Source organism: Clarias gariepinus, chromosome 28 (genome assembly GCF_024256425.1).
Source record: "Clarias gariepinus isolate MV-2021 ecotype Netherlands chromosome 28, CGAR_prim_01v2, whole genome shotgun sequence".
Lineage (NCBI taxonomy): Eukaryota > Metazoa > Chordata > Actinopteri > Siluriformes > Clariidae > Clarias > Clarias gariepinus.
In genome coordinates this window covers 5,905,334-5,929,590 of record NC_071127.1, presented here as the reverse complement: position 1 = coordinate 5,929,590, position 24,257 = coordinate 5,905,334, and the positions used below count along the sequence as shown (strand labels likewise).

Genomic DNA, 24,257 nt, shown 5'->3' with positions numbered 1-24,257 from the left:
TTTACTACAAAGGGTTTATATAAAAAAAATGCTATCTCTTTTTTCACATTTTCTTACTTCATTCTCTGTCATTTACTTCTTTTATAAGGTAAGCTTTGAAATATAGATATTTTGTATGCTAATATTTTGAAATGTTCATATTAATTTAAATTAGGATTTTGCCATTTCAGCCCTTGGGTTATGCAGCAGGACAATGAGCCAAAACACACCAGCAAGTCCACCTCTAAATGGGTCAAAAGGACAAAATTGACTATTTTTTTAAGTGACTTAGTCATAGTCCAGTTCAGATTCTGTGGCAGACTGTTTGTTCTCAAAATTACCTCAATATGGCTAAATTACAGCAATTTTGTAAAGAAGAGTGCACCAAAATTCAACCATTTCGCAATTTGAAAGACCATTACCAGTTATTGCAATTGTTGCTGTCATGGGTGGCATAACCATAATTAAATTTAGGTGTCAATCCTTGTTCACATAGGGCCAAGTAGGTTTGGACAGCTGTTTTCCCTTGAAATCATCATTTAAATGAAAATGATAATTTAAGAACGACATTCTGTATTTACTCATGTTATCTTTGAGATCATCAAATACATTCTAATATTACACATTAATTTAAGTGTGACAATTTTACTGTACAAAACAAACATTTTGGAAGATTCAAATATTTTTTCACAAAATAAGTCAAGTAGGCTTTTATTCTCATCCCAACCATATACAGTTTAGCACACAGTGAAACGAAACAAGGTACCTCCAGGACCAAGGTGCTACATACATGAAACATCATAAATTAACAACACAATTATACCGGAACCAGACTAGCTCAGATATAACAGATTTACATTTTTTTAAGTTAACCTAAAACTACTTCTATATAAAAAGAAACAACAATAGACGACATACAACAAAGTGCAAATGTGCAAACAGAGTAAAAAGAATATAAAAAAAATAAAAGTAATACTGTATAAATATTGTAAGATTGGATCAGTCAGTTTAGACCAAAGATGCTGGGTATGATGGCAACTGGCAATTCGCTCTTATCCTTGGTGAGTTAAAGTGCCCTACCTCCGAGTCCAGTTTCTCAGGGTTCTGTGTGGTGTCACAGCATGCACCTGTTATGGGCATGCACCTAAATCTATAATTGCTCCTTGCTTACTCCGTAGGCTTCCTACGCAGTATGTATTTTTTTCCTTTATAACCTCATTTCTTTTATTGTACTCTGAATTTTTCTTTGTCTCTGGGAAACACCCAGTATTCAAATTCAACAGATCTGTTGTAAAGAGAGGTGGAGCCTCCTTCAGTTTCATTTCTTCAGAACTGCATTGAAAAGAGCTCATATCTGCTCTGAGAAATCTTCCTAACAACCAACCTCCATCTGTGATATTCATATTTCGGGATATTTTATCAGTGATCAGCAACTCATCAAGTCACATAAACTGACTGTAAGTATCAAACTATAATAAATAACTTGCTTACTATCTTGAAAAGTTCTGCAGGGAAATGAAAATGTAGTTCTAAGTGGAAAAAAAAGCCTGACATTTTCTTTATCTTTATTTTATCAATTTTTAATTAAGCATGCCAAATGACCCTAATAGAAGTGGCACTTTTCCATTTAGCATAAACAAATCTAATTTAACACTGTTACTGAAATACTTGGGCGAGGTGGCTCACACACACACACCACTCTTATATTAGAGCCGGTGTTGTATTTATACAGGCATACATTCGATTAACAGCTGATAAAATATAAGAGGTTATAATGAAATAAGCAGGACTGGAAGATTTTCAGAAATTTTAGGTTTGTTACATTAACTACTTCTGGGACATGTAAATAATATAATTAAGCAATATTTCCTGCATTTTAGTACACTTAATTGATGAAATTAAACATGGTTTGTGGTTTAAATATCAGTAAAAGCAAGTTGTAAATGTTGCTGTCACTGCAGTTTGTGCATAACAAACAAGTGTACAAATCTATTCTTTTATCAACTTGTTTGTTCTTTTTGGTTTCATGCACTGGGAAATCACTGCAAAAAAAGCGTACAACAATGGAGCTCAATAGGTTCTCCCACTTAAAAAGATGAGAGAGGCCTGTAATTATTATCTTAACTATTGAAGCCAGCAGCTCCATCTCTATCTGAGCATAATGTCCTCTTCAGAATCAGAAAGAGTTTTATTGCCACGTATGCTTGCACATAAAAGGAATTTGTTTTATATGTGGCAATGCCACTGGTTGTTGCTCTGGAGGGAGACGGCACCCAGGCCATGCTGCGGTGCATCTGCAGATAAAACCACTGGCTGATGCACATCAAAGTACTGAAGTACAGGAGGACTTGTGAGGAGTTCTTTGAGTCTGGTGAACACTGCCCTGTGGTGCTCCTGCCATGTCCACTCCACATCTTGAAATAAGAGTTGATGCAGGGGTGTGTGATTTCGCTGTACCTCAGACACCCAAAAACGGCATTCATCAGGGTTTAGTTTGTGATTTACAGCACGTATTCTGTCCATGACCCGCTGAAGATGCAGATCATGCTGTCCTCTTGTGCTGCCCCAGACAAGGATGTTGTCGACAATGATTGCACATGGCTGTCCTTCAAAGAGCTGCTCCATACACCTTTGGAAGACTTCACTACGCATGGATATTCCATAGGATATGCGGAGGAAGGCATATCGTCCCACGGGGGTCATAAACATGGTCAGGTTTGATGATTTCTTAATGAGTGACACCTGCCAGAATCCACACTTTGCATGAAGGACGCTGATCACCTTGGCACCTGGCATGTCGGCAATCACCTCTTCTATTGTTTTTATGGGATGGTGCGGTCTAAGGAGGGCTTTATTGAGGTGGATAGGGTCAATGCATAGTCTTAGGGCACTACCTTTTTTACATGTTGCCACCATAGAGGACACCCACTCTGTGGGCTCTTGAATTGGTCTAATGACTTCCAGTTTGGTCATCCTGTTGAGTTCCTTGATTATTTTGTCTTTCATTGCCAACGGCACTCTTCTTGGAGTGCATATTGTTGGGTGCACTGAGGGGCCTAGGCGCATATGATAAACTACAGGCAGTTTGCCTACAGTGCTGTAGTCAAATAGATTTTTGTCCTCTGTAAGTTCAGGCCCCACCTGCTGGAGAGCATGCACATTTGGGCCCAGATGCACAAAGTCTAGTTTGACACTGTCTCTGAGGCCCAAAAGAGGTTTTACATTATCGTCAAACCATATGAAACTGTAGTGTCTTGCATGTGAAGCTTATATTAGTAACACCCAAAGTTCTTATAATCTGATCATCATAAGCTACAAGGTTGATTACATGGCTGTGGACTACCTGTGCACCTTTCTTTTTTTATCTTTTTATTTCCTTTTTCAGACTGCTAATGTAGCATGCACATTTTAATAGCTGAGCTCAAAGTTATATATTTTTTTTTTTTAGCAGCTGTGTGCAGATGTTATCATTGTAAATGCCACACACCTGTTGATCTCGTATCAGTTCATCATGTAACATGCCAAATTTTTGTAGCACTGAGCTCTTGCCTTCATACACCGCTTGTAACTTCCTGTTTGTTTCTCTTTTATCTACCCACAAACCCCCCCCCCCCCGGGACCAGCAAGTCTGGTGACAGAGTGGTTTGATGAACATGAAAGTGTAGTTGAACATCTTTCATGGCCTGCGCAGTTACTAGATCTAAATATTATTGAGCCACTTTGGGGTTTTTTGGAGGAGCAAGTCAGGAAACATTTTCCCTTCAGCAGCATCATGTAGTGACCTGACCACTATTCTGTAAGAAGAATGGCTCAAAATCACTCTGGCCACCATGCAGAATGTGTATCTGTTATTCACAAGATGAATTGATGCTGTATTGGCCGCAAAAGGAGGCCCTACACCATAGTAATGAATTATTGTGATCTAAAACGAGGCCTTTCAGTTTCATTGTTCAATCCCTGTATGAAATAGGTTTGAACACTCCTTTTCAGGTTTACAATAAATAAACATATAAAGATAGAAAGAAATAGCAAAATAAGCTAATTTAATAAATTCCTTAGGGGTCTGCAGGTGTTTTGAGGCCCTGAAAAACTATGACATATCCTAACATTTGTGTATTTTTCAGTTACTTATAAACATATACAGTAAATGACTTAAGTCTGATTACACTATATTCAGCATAAACTGGGCTACAGTAATATGTGAGCAGCATGTATTTACAATTTATATTTTGGAGAAAATGACAGTTATGTCTGGTTATTGAAAACTACAAAAAAAAAAATCAATCATCCTGCTCACTCATTCACAGAAAACAATATATTCATTTACATTTTTTAAGATGAACTTAGATTAACTTATTTATAGAAGGCACATTTATGGCCACACAAAAACACACATTCAGGGCAAAACAGTGCAGACAGGTACAGTCCACAAGGAAAAAAATTGTGGGTAAAAACTCACTCTTACACCCTATACCCAGTCATACATCTTTGTACCACTCTCAAAAAGCGGTTCCTGTTGATGATATACTGTAAGTAAACATGGCATAACTGGCATTTCCACTGTGTTTTATTTACTACTTACCATACACTGCTTTATAATGCATACAGACCCTGTGACCAGCAGTGACAACATTCCTGTCCCTAGCGGTCGTCCATGTGCTGGTTGTACGCAGTCACGGGTGCAGACAAATACTTATTGTGTGACAGTCATCACCAGTCTGTATTTATCATGACAGTGATGACTATCTGTTGCCTGCTTGTTTGCATTTGCTTTCTATCAAACAGGTGGCTGATCATTTTGACTGTCATATCTGTCTAGAAAAAAAAACATGAGCATGATAACACAATTAAATAAACAAACATGCATTATCATCATCATCATCATCATCATCATCATCAATTACTAATGACCATGCATGAAGACAACACAAGCTTTTGTTGTCACGAACTTACCCGAGTTGACCAGAAGACGTAGCATTAGCAGTTAGCCCATTGTAGCGTATGGATGGTACAGGGAAAAAAAACAGTGCTCGAACATGAGTACACATGATGACCCCAACCCCTACTCAGCAAAAAAAGAAACGTCCTCTGACTTTCAACTGTTTTTACACTAAAAGAGTCAACACCATAAGACATAAATTAAAAATGTTTCACAATGTGTCCCTGAATGAAGGGAGGCTCAAAATCAAAAGTACCAGTCAGTATCTGGTGTGGCCACCAGCTGCTTGAAGTACTGCAGTGCATCTCCTCCTCATGGACTGCCTATTGCGGACAGTCTGAGCACTATGATATTTGGATGTACCGATCCTGTGCAGGTGTTGTTACACGTGGTCTTCCACTGCGAGGATAATCAGCTGTCCTTCCTGTCTCCCTGTAGCGCTGTCTTAGGCGTCTCACAGTGCGGACATGGCGATTTATCGCCCTAGCCACATCAGCGGTCCTCATGCCTCCCTGCAGCATGCCTAATGCACGTTCACGCAGATGAGCAGGGACCCTGGGCATCTTTTTTTGGGTGTTTTTCACAGTCAGTAGACAAGTCTCTTTAGTGTCCTGCGTTTTTAGAACTGTGACCTTAAATGCCTACTTTTTGTAAGCTGTTAAGGTCTTAACGACCATTCCACAGGTGCATGTTAATTAATTGATTATGGTTAATTGAACATGCATGGAAAACTTTGTTTAAACCCTTTACAATAAAGATGTGTAAAGTTATTTGGATTTTTACAACATTATTGTTGAAATAAAAGGTCCTGAAAAAGGGGCTTTTCTTTTTTTGCTGAGTATATATTGTTGTTGTTAGTCTTTCGGCTGCTCCCGGCAAGGGGTCACCACAGCGGAATATCCAGTCCGCACAACAACTTGGCAGAGGTTTTACCCGCCGGATGCCCTTTCTGACGCAACCCTCCAATTTTTATCTGGTCTTGGGACCAACACTGTGTCCAGTGGCTGGGGGGGTTTGGGCACTGGCTGGGAATTGAACCCGGGCCTTCCGCATGGCAGGCGAAACATCCACCACTGAGCCACCAGTTCCCCCTATCTATATATATATATATATATATATATATATATATATAATTTGGACATGTACAGCACTGGTTTACAGTGTATAAAGAAAGAAATGAGGAACGACCTGAAGTTAGAAAGTGATTATATATATAACTGCATTTTATCTTATTCTACACAGCCCAAATTGAATAAGCTGTTATAAGCGTTAATACATTTAAATAGTATTTTACAAAGACAGATGTTCCTTTAATTCTATGTTCCAGCTTGCATTTTGTAATCATTAGTTTTCTGAGTTTCTACACATCACTTTGGTGATAAAGTTGGTTTGTAAGTTTGTCTCAGACAGGTAAAGTTCCATTTACACACAATAGAGTGCTCTCTCGCTCTTTTTTACTGCTCAAACACAGTAAATCCTTTTTATCACAGCCACCCAGTCCTGTCCAGGATCATGAAGGTCATGTCTCACATAACATGAAAATATTTGTTTTGTCAGGTTAGAAAAGTTTACTCCGAATATACACATGATTTATTCAGCAGGAAATTCTGTAGTAGTAGTAGTTCTAGTAGTAGCAGTAGTTGCTGTTACATTTTATTTACCTGGTGCACTATACTGTACTATAATTCTGTATATCTGTTATATTGTACACTTAATATTGTACCGATTTGACAGATAAACAGCAGCAGAATGAATCGTTTGGATTGTCTAACTGAAGAGGAGATGATTACGTTTTTTCGCTTCAATAAGACGCGAATCTCTTGTATCGAGGAACCCCAGACCTTCCTTACCCAGCTCCGAGACCGTGACCTGGTACCCGAGGAGCTCTACGGGGTGAGAAACAACATTCACAGTATTCTTATGTTTGAGGAGGAAGTGATTTTAACAATCCTTCTCACTCGCTATACAATGTCTCTCTAACCAGAGGAGCAAATTCAGCCATAAAATTATACAATATTACATTAATACTTGTTCCCACAGTCATTTACCAATGCTCTTGGGCCTTACCACTCTTCAAGTGGAATATTTGATAACTGTATTATGTGTGCAATAATTTCAATTATGACTTACGTTCTGTGCTTTCCTTAAGTGCAATGCGGAATTTACCTTTAAAAAAAAAAAATCCTAGTCTAATTCTTTACTCTTTTCCATTCTTCTTGGAAAACAGCTGTAAGCGATTGTAACCAAGGCAAAGCAATTTACCTCCAGGATTAATAAAGTTATTTGAAAGTACATCATCATTTTTCACACTGATTAGTGTGTTCTCTATTTGTCACATTCTCTCACTTTTGCTCTCTCTCTCTTTCTCTCCCTGCAGAAGGTGATGAACATGAAAATTAAGAAGATAATACAGAAAGGACTGTATGATATATTAGACTGGGTGGAAACTAATCGAGGGCATTGTATAAAGCAGTTTTGGAGTTCTGTGTTTGAGGATCACATCATGCAGAAATATCCTGTTTTCCACACGCTCCAAAAAAAACTTTTTAATGGTCAGTCATTTAATCTGTTTATGGTCCTGTGCTACATTTTTGTTAGATTTTTAGGGTGATATTTACACTTCCTTTGAGTCAAAATTGTTTTTGATAACTCATGTAGAGACCAAAAAGGGGAATAGTGAAGTTGCGAGAGGGGATAAGAAGCTAGCGCAAAAGAAGAGTGCAACAAAGAGAAAGAAATGTGGTGAAGAGACAGGTGAAGATAAATCTGGAGCTTCTTCAGTGACCAGCAAGAAGAAACAAGCCAAGGAGCCTAAAACCTGTAAGTTATTGCAAACGTGCTGTTTAAAATATGGTTGATTTTTTTTTTTATCTCAGCATATAGGCAATAGTCCATGTGTCATTATTTTGTAGAAAATGAATAATTAAATAGTTACCTATCTGGAGGAGGATAAGTAATGATCGTAAATTAAAGATGCACCAATTGTAATTTTTTTGGCTGATATTGATTTCAGATTTTTCAAGTGTCTGGCCTACTAAAATAGATTGTCTGATTTGATTTTTCTTTATAATAACTATAATTGACAGCATTCACAAACATTTTTTGTAACTTTACGATAATCAAAATAAAAAGCAATTATGTTAATATAAATTATACAAGTTATACCTTTTGCCTCCAACTTTTATGTTTTCTCCAAAACTGCACAAAAGTATGGGACTTTCTCCAGGTTACTACTTTTTATACAAACAAAATCCAAATGAAAATTAAAATTCCTTTAGGGTTAAGCTGTCAAGGAGTAGAGCAGAATGACGTGGATCCAAATGCAGGAAAATGACAGCTGGTTTAGATGGGGGCGTAGTTGGGAGGTGGAAGTGAGGGTCAGGAACCAAAGAATCTATCGGCAAAGCATTAGAGCCAAATCGTAAAGCGGGAGCTGTAGTCAGAAAGGTAGAACGGGAGTTCGGTAACTGGGAGATCAAAGAGCGAGGCATCAGACCCGGAAACGTGAGAGAAAAAGCCATAAACCAAAAGGGAAAGTGCGAGATCAAACCGGAAGAGTGAACAACCGAGGCGAACAAATCCAAATCAGAGCAAACTTGGGAACATGAGCATAATGGAAAGTAAATGTGAAAAAATCAAGATAACAACACACAATAATTTAGCGATTTAAAGCTGGAGTAACCATCAGAGAATAGGAGACAGGTGCGCAGATGAGAGCGGAAATGGAGGTATGAGAAACGGCACAGGATGGGCTAGATAAACAAATGCACAAGGGGAAGGTGACAACGTGGGGTGAAAAATGGCAGACAGAATGTGAATAATGACAGAAGTAGGGTTCATACACTTTTTGATAAATAAATTTCCCTAATTTATCATAACTTCTAAAGTTAAGTTCTTCTTTAAATTAAATTAAAAAAAAATAACAACACCCCCCCCCCCACACACACACCCCCCCCCCCTCCTATCCAGGACCTGGATATCTTATCATTATTGATGGAACCATGAAATCTGCGCTCTACTAGAAAATCCAGAAGGAAAATAAAGGGCGCTTGAGCTTGAGGTTATGGCCATCAGTTTGGAGTAGTCTAGTCAATGTGTAGATGTAAATCAAATTGGGATGACCTTAAAGAGGTTGTTCATGTTTGAAAACTCTCCAGTGTGGCTGAATTAAAACAATTCTGAAAAGAAGAGTGGGCGAAGATTCTTCCACAGTGATGTGAAAGACTCATTGTCAGTTATCACAAACACTTGATTTCAGTTGTTACAACCAAGAGTTGCACAACCAGTGATTACTGTAGGTTTAGGGGCAATTACTTTTTCACATAGTACCAAGAAGCTTTGGACAGTTTTTTTCCCCTTAATAAATGAAATAATAATTTATACCTGGCACTTTTTGTGTGAATTATAGCAAGGTAATAACACAGTGCTGTATCTGCTTTATCTTTATCTATCTTTAAGATTTTTTTTTGTGTGTGATTGTACCATTCATATGCATTTTACTCATGTTTTTACTAATGCTTATTTAAAAGGTGAAGTTGACTGAAAAATAGAGTTGGTTACATACAGTATGGTGCTGTAGTGGGGCATTCTAGAAAATTGAGTTTAAGGCAGAATGTCCAGTGACATGACATTCTTCCTCTCAGGTCCACTGTTAAAGGCTGGAACACCTCCAGTTACCGGCGGAGATAAAAAAGGTAAAAAAGGTAGGTACACTGTATCCAGACAAAATTGTTAAAGGTACATCTTTTTTGCATATGACTAAACAATATAGCAATATTTTATTGCATACCAAAAGATTATAGAAATCCACTACAGAAATAGAAGTATTTATTTGTCTTCCTTGTTGAATGATAAACAGCAAACTTACAAACATGAGAAATGAATAAATGTAAATATAATACTTTTTTGACATCATAGTGATGGTTATGAAAATGGTCATTGTTATTATAAAATGTGGGATAGACCAAACACTGTAATTTTTTTTTTAAAAGATTGATCGCAATTGATTGCAACCTAAGATTTTAACAATATACTGTGAATGTTACAGTTAACACTTAGAATTGAACAAATGGTTTTAAACAATTATAAATAAGTAAAAAAGTAATTATAAATTAAAAATGAAGATCATTAAATTTGCCCTTGTTTTTAATTTTTAAATTGAAATTAAAATAATGTTTTATTCCAAATATTTTTGAACAATATTTTTGAACAAATGGTTTTTAACCAATTGTAAATAATCAATTAGTAAAAAAGTATTAAGGAATTAAAGTTAAAGATAATTATATTTGCCCTTATTTAAAAATTTTAAATTGAAATAATGTTTTATTCCTGTAGAAGAAAAACAGGACAGGTTCCCAGAACCTGGACCTTCCTCACTGACCAGCAAAAAGAAACAAGCCAAGACGCCTAAAATCTGTGAGTCAGTGCAAAGGAACAAAGAAAATTATTTACTTTGTTTGTAAAATACATCATTTGTGAGTGTGTTTCCTTCCACGTGTCTGCACAAGCACTTATGCATCCTATGTGTTCATCTCGCTACTCCCTAAGCTACTCTGGGCTCACACACATTTCCTGGGTGCTGCTATAATGCTTAATATTTAACAACTGGTACAATAAAGGTTCGTAGTTCTTTAGCATGTTTTATGTAGGCTGATTGACCAGAAAAGGGAAGCACAATCAAAATGAAAATAGCAATAAAATATTAAAAACTGGTTGAAAGCAGTGCATCAGTCATTTAGAGTGATATAGAAGGTATACGGGCCAGTGGAATAAAGATTCATAAAGAATGATATCTTACCACCGACAGTTTACCTAAGAAAAACTTTATTAAGAAATTCCTGAAACAGGTAAATCCATTATAACTTATATCATTATTTGCAACCAATAGGATGGCCAAAAACTAAGACTGTCAGTGGGATGACAAAGGGGCAGAGAGATGGGTCTCAGTTTATGTGACAGTGTTTTTAGGGGATGTCCCTGGTAGCAAGCATGACCCTGTTCCCTACATGGTACTTAGGGGCCTTGGTACAATGGCAGTCTGCCTGTTTCTTGCACAAGCTACCAGATCATAGCAGGGTACGTTTTGCCCATAAACATGTTTGTTTGCAGCGGGGGACAAACTGTTGGGCTGAGGGGACATCCACTTCTGCCTCTTGTGCCAGGAAGAGCGGAGGCTGGTAGCCTAGGCAGCACTGGAATGGGCAGCATGACCCTGTTTCCTGCATGGTACATAGGGGCCTTGGTACAATAGCAGTCTGCCTGTTTCTTGTATGAGCAAGCGGATCATAGCAGGGTACATTTTTCCCATAACCATGTTTCATTTGGAGGGGCGGACAAACTGTTGCGCTGAGGGGACCTCCACTTCTGTCTCTTGTGCCGTTTGGGCAGCACTAGAATTGGGGACAGACGGTAGGAAGTTGTGGACATATTTAACCCACGGAAGAATTTTGCTCCAGGAGGCAGCATCCTGAGTGGTCATGCACTGGAGAGAGACCTACAGTGCCTATTTCTTGTGCTCTGTTTGTCTGTTGGACCAGGGAGGGAATCCTGAGGACAGGATGGGAGTGGCCCCGATAAGCTTACAGAAGACGTTCCAGAAACGTAAGGTGAACTGTGTCCCCCGTTCTGGCAATGAATTCGGAAGACGTTGAGTATTAGTTGCTCTGCTGTCTCCCTGGCAGAGGGTAATTTTGGAGTGGGACAATGTGAACAGACTTAGAGAAGTGGTCAACAATGATCATGATGCAGGTGTTGCCATCAGACAGAGGTAGGCCAGTGACAAAGTCTAGAGAAATTTGGCACCAGGGATGGTGCGGCACAGGTAGGGGTCTGAGAAGACCGACAGAGGGTCAGTTGTCATGCCACAAACCTGGCTACCAGAACCGTTGCTAAATGATGAAACAGGTCCGGGCAGAACCTGGATGGCTGAAAAGCCTGGATCCATGGCCCCATTCCAGGACCTGTAAGCATAAATGTGAATGCATGAAGAGATGATTCGTGGGACATTGCTTGGTCTGGGTTCCAGGGTCAAAGCCTGCTTGACTTTGGTCTCTATGTCTAGCTCCATGGTGGCGATGAGACAACGAGGTGACGGAATGAAGTCGCAAAACATTGGTTCCTGTGGGGAGAAGAACTGATGTGAGAGGGCATCAGGCTTTGTATTCTTTGAGCCTGGGAGGTAGGACCAGGGTGAAGTTAAATCTAGGCAAAAACAACAACCACTGATCTTGACAGGCATTGAGTCTTTTGGCAGTACGTAGGTACTCTCTGTTCCTATGGTCAGTCCACACTATGAAGGGAAGCACGGTCTCCTCCAGCCAATGTCTCCACTCCTCCAGCGCTAACTCGATGACTAGAAGCTTTTGGTCACCTTCATCATAGTTCCTTTTGACCGGAGACAGGCGACGGGAGTAGAATGAGCAAATGTGAGGATTGTTGTCTTGTGGGGATCTTTGGAAGAGATTCCCCCAACACCCATGTTGAAAGCGTTCACTTCTACCACAAACTGTTGGGTATGGTGAGAATCGGGGCTGAGTTGAACCTTTTTTTGACATCAGCAAAAGCTTTGTCTGCTTCTTTTTTCCAGAAGAATCGCATCTCAGAGGAGGTCAGGGAGGTTAGGAGGGCGGCGACAGAACTGTAACCCTGAATGAAGCAGCAAAAGTAGTTCGCGAAAACCCTGGAACCATTGGAGGTCACGTAGAGAGAATGGAGTAGGCCAGTTGGAGAAAGCTTGAATCTTGGCTGGCTCCATTTCCAGTCTGGAGGGAGAAATAACAAAACCCAGGAATGTGGTGGAACTTTTTTGCTTTATCAAATAGATTTATCTCTAAGAGCCTTTACAAAACTTGGCAAATATGGTGCTGGTGCTTCTCCAGACCTGGAGAAAAAATTTTAAATGTTGTCCAAGTACATGAACACAACAAAATTCAAGAAGTCGCAGAGGATGTCATTATTGAGGGCCAGGAATACGGCAGGGGTGTTGGTCAGTCTAAACAGGACCACTAAATATTCATAGTGCCCAGTAGTGGTGTTGAACGCAGTCTTTTTTCTTAACAAACAAAAACAATGTTCCCTGCCCCAGCAGGGGAAGAGGATGGATGGATGCTACCAGGAGACATACTCGTATATGGCTTCTTGTTCTTGGCATGTCAAAGAGTAGAGACGACCCTTTGGAGGAGAGGTACCTGGAAGGAGGTTTATGGGACAGTCATATGCTTGATGGGAAGAAAGTGATGTGGCACTTGTTAAAAAAACGGCTTGAGACTGTGGTTTTTGCCGGGAACGTTGGAAATGTCCGCAGCTTCGTCAGGTTGAGTTGGAATGGAAGGCAGAGAGAGTGCTGAGAGAAGACAGGACTTGGAACATAAAAGACTCCTGCCCAAGATGGCATGCTTAGTTAAGTCAATCTTTGGACCATGAAGCGCTAGCCAGGAAAGACTATAGCAGCGTGGGACTTCTCAATAACAAATAGGTATATCTCCTCAGTTTTCCTCAGAAAATCCCAAAGTTAGTGGAAGTTGGACGGCTGGCAGGGGGCTTCCATCTAGGGCCCAAACAGAAAGCAGAGATTCCACTGGTACACAAGGGATGCATGAGTGCATGAACCTGGTGAGCTTGGTCGCCGATGATCAAAGTAGGAAAGAGTAGGGGGCATGGTTCTGGGAGTCTTTCTGAAGGAGCACCCTCTAATGCTCCGAGTCTGACTAGAGGGCACCTCCTTTTAATGGGCAGTATCCCCGCAGTAGAAGCAGGCCCTCCTTTTAACGGGCAGTAGCCCCGCAGTAGAAGCAGGCCCTCTCTTGGCGCTGACACCACCTCTCCTCCTTTGAGATTCGAGTCCTGTCTAATTGCATGGGCTCCTCCTGATCGGTCTGTCTCAGAGAAAGGGACACGTAAGCTAGCAGGAGATGATCTCCTGAAAGCTCATCTCGAATGGAGGCGTGAGTCGACCTGACCAGCGAGATCCATGAGCCTTAACATTTCATTAAGATTGGTCGGCAGCTCCTGGCTTCTTTAACTACCTCTGACAAGCCCTCCTACAAACATGAGAACAGTCAAAAACCCTCTTCATCTCTTTGGAAGAATACCTCAAAGTTGTTACAACATGGGTCGCGAGTGACCCAGAGAGCTGTGCTCCACTCCTGGGCTTACCTGTAAGAAGAGGGATCACATAAGCTACCTGTAACTGTTTCAAGGGAAAGGTGGAGGCTTGTAGCTCAAAAATCAGCGAGCACTGAGAGAGAAAGAATATGCATGTACCCAGTTCACCTCCATGTCAAAGATGAACGTGGTCATACGACAGCATAAGTGAGCTTGACAAAGACTGTTTAATTTTAACCAATTATATATATAATTATTATTAGTTTCCCCTATTTCTATTTTTATTTTACTTCATTCTGTTATTCTTAATTTTTAACTTTGTACTGTCTACTTGCTGCCGTGGCAAAACTAATTTCCCACTTGTGGGACTAATAAAGGTTTATCTTATCTTATCTTATAATCAAAGTAAACATCTATGTAAAACTGTATTTATAATAATCACAATAAGTTTTCCCTTACTCCTAATTTAAAAAATTTAAATAACGCTTTGTTTCTGTAGGCGAGGAGCATATTCTGTTCCAGAACATGTCCCCAGAACCTGGAACATCCTCATTGTCCAGCAAGAAGAAATCAGCCAAGAAGCCTGAAGCAAATATATTGACAAAGACCAGTGAGAGTGAGTACTTAAATTCTACAGAACAATTTAATGATCTTTAATGAAAACCAAGTAACCTTTTTGTGAGAACTCCCCATCTTCAAATAACAGGGTCTTTTCTGCTGCACCACACAGAGTATCTCAGAGTACTTCAGAGTAATTGCCTGATTATTGGTCATGTTTAAACGAAAAGTTTTCTTCTATTAAAAGAAATGGATTTACTTTGTTATTAATAGAAAATATATCTTTTGTGAATACACACAAGTACTTCTGCATCCTTTGTTATCACCTCACTACTTCCTATTATTGCATTGGACACACACACACACACACACACGCTCCTATAATGTACAACATACAGTAAAAGAAAAGCATAAATTGTGTGTTACTTAAAAAAAATTGTAGATCATTAAAATGTAGCATCACTAACATGGTTTATTTGGGCTTACTGTATCTACCAAAAAGATGCAAAATCAATATTAGCAATAAAATATAGAAAAAATAGTTTAAACAAACAGGAAGCAATGTTGAAGCAATGCATTAGCTTTTCACTGTCACTTACAGCATCACATAAAGAGTGAAAGTATGTGCAAGTGCAGGTTTTTTTTAAAAAACAGGCACACAATCCAACATGATTTTTTTTTTTTCTAAGAAACCAAGATGTTTTTCATGTATATCCTGTTTGAGTTGGTTATGTGCTGTTTTATGGTGGGGCATTCTGGAAAATTGGGTTAAAAGCAGAAGTAAGCAGTGACATGACATTCTTCCTCTCAGCTCTTCTGTTAAAAAGCGAACCACTTCTAGTTACCTGCGGAGATAAAACAGGCACACTGTATCCAGATGAACTTGCTAAAGGTACATCTTTTTTTTTCATATTAATATAATTTTTTCAATATATTAATATAACATATTAACATTAAACATTATCCTAATAGTTAAACTTTTACATCTGTAATATATCTGTGCTCCAAGACAGCTCCAATAAATATTTCATATTTACATAAATAAATATTATGTATGACAGCATAACAATATATATTACACATGATGTAACATTTGATCTAACATTTCTTTGATGGCATAATACAAGGTTATAGAATACCACAATTATATAAATCAGAGTCTGGCCAGCTTGCAGTCATTGAGGGGAAGATGAATTCCCAATTGTATCAAAAAATTCTTTAGGAAAATGTGAGAATGTCTATATGTCAGCTAAACTCTGTAGAAGTTGGGTAATGCACCAGAGCAGGTCCACAAGAAAATGGCTTCCAAAATGGAGTCCAAGTCAAAGCCCAGACCTCAACTCAATCAATATGATGTGGAATGTCTTGAAAAGAGCCATGCATGAGATGCCTAAAAAAGATGACAGAGCTAAAGCAGTCCTGCCAGAGAGAATGGGCTAAAATTCCTCATGAACAATGTGCAGGTCTGTTACTTTGTAACAAATTAATGCAAAAAAAACAAAACAAAAAAAAAACATGACATTCCAAAAAGTTCACAAACTTTTTCTTGCCTCTGTATATTTTTAACATGTTAAAATGTGGATTAAGGAAATCTGGACCAAACACTGTGAAAAAAAATTCCCCTCAAATTTTAACTATTTTAACTATATCTACAAACTTCTTTCCCAACAAAGATTGGTACTAGCACTAGTAATCAATAAGTAGAAAAGAACAAGCAAAGGCATGTAGTTATACTCCTCATTATTGTATAAAATTAAAGCTGAAGACTATCACATTATTTTTTTTTCTATTTTTTTTATTATTATTGATATTTATATAACATTTTGTTTCTGTAGGGGAAGGGTGTGTCCTGTCTGAGGGCCGCTGGTTTACTCCAAATGACTTTTTGAGATTTTCAGGAAAAGGAAGTAGCAATAACTGGAAAAAGGCAATCCGCTACCAAAACGCTCCACTTCTGAAACTGTTTAAGGTAAATCTACACGTAGACCATCAGTAGGAAAATAGAAATTAGGATGAAACATTGTTTACATTTTTATTATTTTTTTCTTGCTTTTTTAAAGGAGGGTCATTTGCCGTGGCCAGACAACAGATTCAGGGGTCAGAAGGTGCTGTTTCTAATTTTTATTTTTACAGTTAAATCATAAATTTAATATTTTGTAATGGTTTTATTCAGTAAAATTAATGTTTTTATTTGATTGCAGTCTGTAAGCTTTGGCAGTACAGAAAGCTCCAGCTTGAGGACTGAGCCTTGCGACAAAGTAAAGGTGGGTAAAGTTATGGGTTGTTTGAATAACTAGATTTATTTTACAAAGCTAGGAGATATAGTCTGCACCTGTAAAATTCAAATTCAAATTTTATTTGTCACATACACAGTCATACACAGTACTAAATGTAGTGAAATGCTTACACGACCGCCAGTGACCTTAAAAAGAGAATTAAAGCTTAATAGTAATAAATATGAATAAAAGAAATACGCTAGAAAATGTAAATAAAAAAATAAAATAAATTTAATTTAATTTAACTAGGAAAAATAGAACTAAAAATAGAAACTGAAAATAGAAATGTACTGTACAAATAGAAATATAATGGTGTGCAAATATGCATAAAAAAAGTGACTTTGTGCTAAGGTTATTAAAGTGTCTTTGTGCAATGGTCCAGAATGTAAACGTAAACATGTAGTGTAGATGTGCGTGGAGTTGTCCATAGTGTCCATGGATGTATAAAGATTGATTGATTGATTGTGAAAATTGTGAAAGTATTGTGTTAATTCTGCATAGTGGTGTGGTTAAGAGACCTTATCGTCTGCGGGAAGAAGCTCCTCCACAGTCTCTCTGTGTTGGCCCTCAGGGAGCGGAATCGCTTCCCAGACCGCAACAGAGTGAACAGTCCATTGTTGGGGTGGCTGAGGTCTTCACGACCTTCCTGGCCTTGGTCCAGCACTGCTTGGTGTAGATTGAGTGCAGGTCAGGGAGCTCGGTGCGGATGATGCGCTCAGCTGATCGCAGCACCCTCTGTAGAGCTTGTCTGTCCTGCATGATGCTGTTCCCGAACCAGGTCGTGATGTTTCCCGTCAGAATGCTCTCTATGGTGCAGGAGTAGAAATTCCTGAGCACCTTGGAGGGCAGTCTAAAGACTCTCAAGCGTCTGAGGTGGTACAGACGCTGCCGGGCCTTTTTTACCACGGTGTTGATGTGACAGGACCATGCCAGGTCCTGCGTGATGTGAACACCGAGGTATCTGAAGCTGTCCACTCTCTCCACTGGGCTCCTGTTGATGATGGGGGTCTGGTAGTTCCTCACCTGCTTTGTACTGAAGTCCACTATCAGCTCCTTTGTCTTGCTGACGTTCAGGAGGAGATTGTTTCTCTGGCACCAGTTCTCCAGATTTCCAACCTCCTCCAGGTAGGCCGTCTTATCGTTGTTGGTGATCAGGCCCACCACGACAGTGACGTCAGCAAACTTGATGACGGTGGTGGAGTTGGTAGTGGCCACGCAGTCATGGGTGTACAGAGAGTACAGCAGGGGGCTCAGAACACAACCCTGGGGGGCTTCAGTACTGAGAGTGATGGAGGCTGAGACATGTCCGCCCATCCTTACTGCCTGTGGTCTGTCAGTCAGAAAATTGGAGATCCACTGACACATGGATGAGCTGAGTCCCAGGTGCTCCAGCTTGGTGGTGAGTGTGGAGGGAATTATGGTATTAAATGAGTTGTAGTTGATGAAGAGCATTTTCACATAATTCCCCCTCCGAGTGTCCAGGTGAGTAAGAGATGTATGGAGGAGATGTGAGATTGCATCGTCCGTGGAACGGTTTGGACGGTATGCAAACTGTAGTGGGTCCAGTGTGTCTGGTAGTGAAGAAATGATGAAGTCTCTGACCAGGCGTTCAAAGCACTTCATCACTACTGAGGTAAGAGCTACAGGGCAATAGTCATTAAGAGAAGCAAGATGTGGTTTCTTTGGGACAGGAACAATAATGGACTCTTTAAAGCATGTGGGGATCACCGACTGAGATAAAGAGATGTTGAATATCTCAATGAACACAGGTGCTAGCTGGTCTGTGCAGGCTCTGAGAACACGGCCTGAAATGCCGTCTGGTCCTGCTGCTTTCCTGGTGTTCACTCTCTTGAAGGCTCTCCTCACGTCATGCTCGGTGATGATGAACGCGCTTCCGGTGCTGACAGTGACTTCCTGCCTCTAGCCGTTAGCGCCGCTAGCATTAGCATCGCTAGCGTCTTTAGCTGCAGCCTCGAAGCGAGCATAGAAAGTGTTCAGCTCGTCTGCCAGAGTCACGTCCGCGTTCGTCATACCGGTTGTTGGTGTTTTATAGTCCGTAATTGTCCTTAGTCCCTGCCACAGGCTCCTAGAGTCACTCTGTTGGAGTTGTGACTCTACTTTCCTCCCGTAGCGCTGCTTCGCCTCTTTTACCGCCTTCCGGACGCTGTATGACGCAGCCTTGTACGGTTCCATGTCCCCTGACGCGAGTCCCGTGTTGTAGGCAGCGGTGCAAGATTTCAGAGCGTCGCGGCTTCTGGTTGGGAAATGTTTTAATAGTCTTTTTTTCCACGGTATCATCCGCTAGTTTCCCGATGAATCCCACAATCGCTTCCGTAAACACGCTGACGTCACCATCGGAGCTGTTTCTGAACATGTCCCAGTCTGTCCTGTAACGCGGCCACCGATTGGTCCGTCCAGCGCGCGAACTTCCTGTTTCAGCCTTTGTTTGTATTTTGGCATAAGGAAGATGGCGGCGTGGTCGGATTTACCAAACGGTGGACGAGATTGTGCCTTGTAGCCGTCCTTGACTGTAGTGTAACAATGGTCCAGTGTCCCTTCACCCCTGGTGGGGCAGGTGATGTGCTGATAAAAGTTCGGCGCTGCGCGTTTGAGGTTGGCACTGATAAAGTCCCCCACCACAATAAGCGCAGCGTCCCGGTGTTGTGTCGGTGCTGTGTGAGTGCCTCATGCAGCTTGCATAAGGCAGTGTCCGTGTCCGCTTGTGGTGGAATATAAACGGCGCTGATTATGACCGATGTAAACTCCCGAGGTAGATAAAAAGGACGACACATGATGGACAGTAGTTCCAGGTTTGGTGTGCAGGAGCGTGTGAGAGGAACAACGATGGATGGCGTGGTCCGGCACCGCTGGGTTCAGCCATATCTCGGTGAAGCAGAGAAGATTGCAGTCCCGAATGTCTCTCTGGAACTTTATCCTGGCCCTGAGGTCATCAAGCTTGTTTTCCAGTGACTGGACGTTGGCGAGCAGGATGCTAGGCAGAGGTGTGTGGTGTGCACGGGCTCTCAGCCTGTTCCTGACGCCGGCTCGTTTCCCTCGGGGCCGCCGCTTCGCGTCGTGTCCTTTGTTTTCCCTCAGGATCTCACTCGGCCAGCTCGGATCCGGGGTTAAAAACGTCGAATTGTGAGTACATTGTATACCAATAGAAACAAGAGTGTCTCTATCATAACTAATGTACTCCATGGTAATAATTTGACTGGTTTTAAAACGCTAAAAACTAACTTAAAGAACAAAAACAAAGAAAAGGTGGTCGGAGCAGTCGTGACGGCAGCCGACCTCACCGGCGCCATCTTGGAAAGATCGTGTAAGACGTGCAGCTCTAAATGGAGCCAAACATGTTTCTTTTCAGTACTGTCTAATGAAATAAGTATTTAGCATATTTACAGACTCAGAACACTTCTTCTTCGAAAGAACATTGCATCTGCAAAAAATGTTGTATCATTAAAAAATTGGTTAATATGGGTTAAATACTTATGCAAGGCACTGTATAATACATAAGGTATAAACATGTAATAGTTACATTTTCTTTGTTTTCTAAATCAGAGGGAGGAGAATGAGGATGATGTGTGCTGCATTTGTCATTTAAAGAATGATCTGGTGTTCTGTTATGGGTGTCTACAAGATTTTCACCATTACTGCCACTTACCCACTCTACAGGAGAACACAGTTGGGTGAGAAAAAAAAATCAAATATAATTTAAAAAAGTAATGCAACTTATACAATATAACTAAAAGAAATTATGTTATTTATGGTCAGAACTGACTCTGCACTCTGAGGTTCTCTAATAATGTGCTGCCCACAATTTCACTGTGGCAATCAGGGCCGGCTCCTGGAAGGGGGGCAATAGGTTTTCTTGAGCAAAGGAGGCAATATCTGCTTAAAATGCCAATATGTCCCACAATCTCCAACCCAGTCCACTTAATGATATAAAACAATCGTGCAGGATAATTTTTCATAATAGGGTATCAAACACAGGCAACTGCCACTGCAGTACAAACTCTTACTATAGCCACACAAGATGGCAAAGTAACTCAACAAGTCAAATCACATGGTGTCACATTAATGTTTCGACCAATCAGAGACTGGAAGAAGCATAATCCTGGCTGGTAAGGGCAATCTGTCTTCCAATATTTGTTATTGTTCAACCGAGAGATACTGAGAAAGCGCAAGGATTTGAGCAAGCCAAATTATCATTTAAGCGCACAAACACAAGACAGACAGAGTTTAAGAGGAAAAAAAAGACTGTTTTGTGTGCCTGGAAAGTTTCTTTGCCATACTTGGCACCTCTTGTGTGTGCACATGCATGTAAACTCATATACACTATATGTATGGTATTAGAGCATTTAACGCATCCTATACTGTCTTATCTTTTCATATTCATAGCCAGATAATTTAGGTCTCTAGGGAGAGACACAGCTGCATGTGCAGTGTACCAGGCTCCAGGACCCCTGCCACCCTAACAGGATGAAGTAGTATAGATGATAAAATAGTGAATGAGTGAGAGTGCTGTAAAATACTTTACACAAAGTTCTGTCTGCTTCTCCTTCATTGAAAATGTTCAAAGTGCAAGTCCTGCCCCAATTCTCCTCTAGCTTACTGCAGTTGCCATTGTAACCACTAGACAAATATTACTGGAGTAAATAGTTCTATGGGATTAAATCCATGAAATTGAGCAAATCTGTCTTGAATAGTTGATATACAGAAAATGATAGAGCTCTGCCTCCCTGTGTGTCGGTCACTGCTGACTGAGCTAAAAAGACCATAACAGCTATGATATTACCGCATATGATATGAGGAAGAGGGTGTGGCAGAAATTATATGACAACTAGTGTACTGGAGTGTAAAAACATGTAGGAACAGAAAACAATAATAATAAAATAATATACAGTAGATTACACAGTTAAGGAATCTAAGGAAATTATATCGCATTTTTGATTTTGGTGATGTGTGTGTGTGTGTGTGTGTGTGTGTATCCGCAGGGATAAGTGGATTTGTACTTTCTGTGTGTTTAATGCTAACCAAGAAATTTGGATTCCCAAGAGCAAGAAAGACGCTTTAAGCAGTCCTTTTACCGACAATATCCTGGTACACACACATACACATAAACATATACACACAGAAGTCACAGTTATGGTTCTGATATTCTGTTTTCTCCTTCTTCAGCAGTGTCAATACTTGCTGTTGCGCTTGTATAAGGCAGATACAGATCGTGTGTTCACTTCCAACCCTTCTGATGCGATAAGAGTTTCTTCCTAATGCACCTTATAACTATCACCTCAGACTTTACAGAAATTAAATGTTTTGTTTAGCATTAATTTAATCTGTGAGACTATAGCTATTGTTAATCCATTGTTTAGCCGAAGCACAGATCTAATACAATTCTAAGATAGTTTAAGGTTTCGGAAAGGAGTTTAGAATCCTTTAAACAGCTTACCACATAATAAACTGTAAACACAACCATCTTCTTCTGGCTTAGAAAAAATAGTTTAATTGTTTACAATTGTTGCCTTGCACATCCAGGGTCTGGGTTTGATTCCCGGCCAGACTCGTTTCCCGTCTCTGTGTGCGTGGAGTTTGCATGTTCTCCACGTGCTTGGTGGGTTTGGTCTGAGTACTCCGGTTTCCTCTCACAATCCAAAGATATGCAGGTTAGGCTAATTGGCGTTCCCAAATTGCTCATACTGTGTGAATAAGTGTGTGAGTGAGTGTATGTGTGTGTGCCCTGCGATGGATTGGCACCCTGTCCAGGGTGTACCCTGCCTTGTGCCCTAAGCCTCCTGAGATAGGCTCCAGGTCCCCACGACCCTGAATACAGGATAAAGCGGTATAAGAGTGAGTGAGTGAGTGTTTACAATGGACGTTCAGATTTTGACAATTAGCATCACAACATAATGCCAACACAGAACCAATTAATTGGACAGGATCAATAGGTTTCCCAGGAGGGCCAATCTGAGCTTATAACAATGAATCTAAAAATATTTAGTCAAGTACATTAGAAACAAAGCTGCAGCCTCAGCATTTCATACATGGTAGACATGATTGCCCCCCACCATACAAAATGGCATGATACAGCTTTACAGAGTCTTCATTAAACCTTATCCTTGTGCAGGTGCCAGGATACAGGAATGTAATCTCCAACCCCATGTGGCTGGGCAAAGTGAGGACCAAAATGGAGAAAGACAAGTACAAGACAGTGAAACAGTTTGTGCTTGACATCCAACTTATCTTCAAAAACTGCCAAACATTTTACAAGGTATGATACAAATATGGATTAAATATATATTTTGTTGAATCAATATCACTGGTTAACTATAAAAATAATTATTCTAAGATAAAAAGTAAAGCTAAGTTTGTTTGTGAAATATTATAGTAAGCCTTGCAGTTTAGCTTTATTCAGTCATTGTTAACTGTACCATTTGACAAGATTCTTTTACCCATGTATTGAGTCTCAATGTGTGTGTGTGTGTGTGTGTGTGTGTGTGTGTGTGCGTGCGTGTGTGTTTGTGTCTGCAGGATAATATGTATGGCAAGAAAGGAGCCGAAATGAAAGAGATGTTTGATGAGGATTTTAACACCGTCTTTAAAATCTTGTAGCATTTCTAAGTTACTAATCATCTAACCATTTAACCAAACGAACCATTTCTGTTCGTTTATTATTGTTTTACGACACAGGTCTTTTAGTGAAATAGATTCCAAATTTCAGGAAGAACTAATACTTCATTCTCAAAAATTTCACCTAGAAAATTCAGGCTAAGATATATATTTCATGATATATTATACAGACCTTTTACATTTCACATACATTTATAATGCCATATATATATGTGTGTTTTACATATATGTATGTACTTATATCTTTTTAATACTTGTGTTTCAACTTGGAGATCTTTGCTTTTTTATTTTTACTGCTCTACTTCCAAGCCATGCCTTTTACAATACTGAAATACAGTATATGATCTGCTGCTGTATCAGATTGTATGTTTACTTAGATTTGCTTTTTAGTAATATAACCTTAGCAAATATCCACTGCTACCATACAGGATGCTAATATTGGAATATTTTGTTACAAAGAACCAGTAATGTTTTACAGTACCAACTCAAATGCCTCAAAAATCTTAAAACTTAACTTGAGCATGTATTGAGCAGCTGCTAGAGTAAGTTTGATGTAAGCATATGTAATAAATGTGTTTTGAGTATTGGTTTATTGAGTGTTGAATATTAGGTTTAGAGAAAAAGGCTCATTAGTGGCTTTTTATTGTTTACGATTTTTGATCTTCTGTGTGCTCACTTTGCATTTTGTATACTGATCAAAATAAACAATATACTGGAAGCACTTTTACTTTACATCATGTTTTCACACCTGCCTAAAACCTTTGCACAGTACT

The 24,257-nt window shown here is 39.7% G+C and overlaps 1 protein-coding gene across 5 annotated transcripts; it reads left to right on the top strand.

Moving 5' to 3' along the window:
• Positions 1-1,296: 1,296 nt before the first annotated feature.
• LOC128516057 (nuclear body protein SP140-like protein) lies at positions 1,297-24,205 on the top strand. Of its 5 annotated transcripts, none has more exons than XM_053490361.1 (16): positions 1,297-1,436; positions 6,653-6,811; positions 7,296-7,470; positions 7,577-7,738; positions 9,562-9,612; positions 10,253-10,333; positions 14,520-14,636; positions 15,390-15,470; positions 16,414-16,547; positions 16,639-16,683; positions 16,780-16,842; positions 20,416-20,543; positions 21,852-21,957; positions 22,036-22,110; positions 22,982-23,125; positions 23,386-24,205. In XM_053490361.1, exons 2-16 carry the CDS (start codon positions 6,668-6,670, stop codon positions 23,464-23,466), a joined length of 1,587 nt encoding a protein of 528 aa, XP_053346336.1. In that variant the 5' UTR covers positions 1,297-1,436; positions 6,653-6,667; the 3' UTR covers positions 23,467-24,205. The 5 variants fall into 5 exon arrangements, with proteins under 5 accessions (XP_053346336.1, XP_053346335.1, XP_053346334.1 ...); XM_053490360.1 differs by having other exon boundaries at positions 9,562-9,621; positions 22,039-22,110; XM_053490359.1 differs by having other exon boundaries at positions 9,562-9,621.
• The last annotated feature ends 52 nt before the right edge of the window (positions 24,206-24,257 follow it).

Excerpts from the sequence above, each read along its gene's own strand:
- LOC128516057 (XM_053490359.1), top strand. The coding sequence starts at position 6,668 with ATGAATCGTTTGGATTGTCTAACTGAAGAGGAGATGATTACGTTTTTT. Across the intron at positions 10,334-14,519 it reads AGCCAAGACGCCTAAAATCT|GCGAGGAGCATATTCTGTTC; the intron begins GTGAGTCAGTGC and ends TTGTTTCTGTAG. Across the intron at positions 16,843-20,415 it reads AGCCTTGCGACAAAGTAAAG|AGGGAGGAGAATGAGGATGA; the intron begins GTGGGTAAAGTT and ends TTTCTAAATCAG.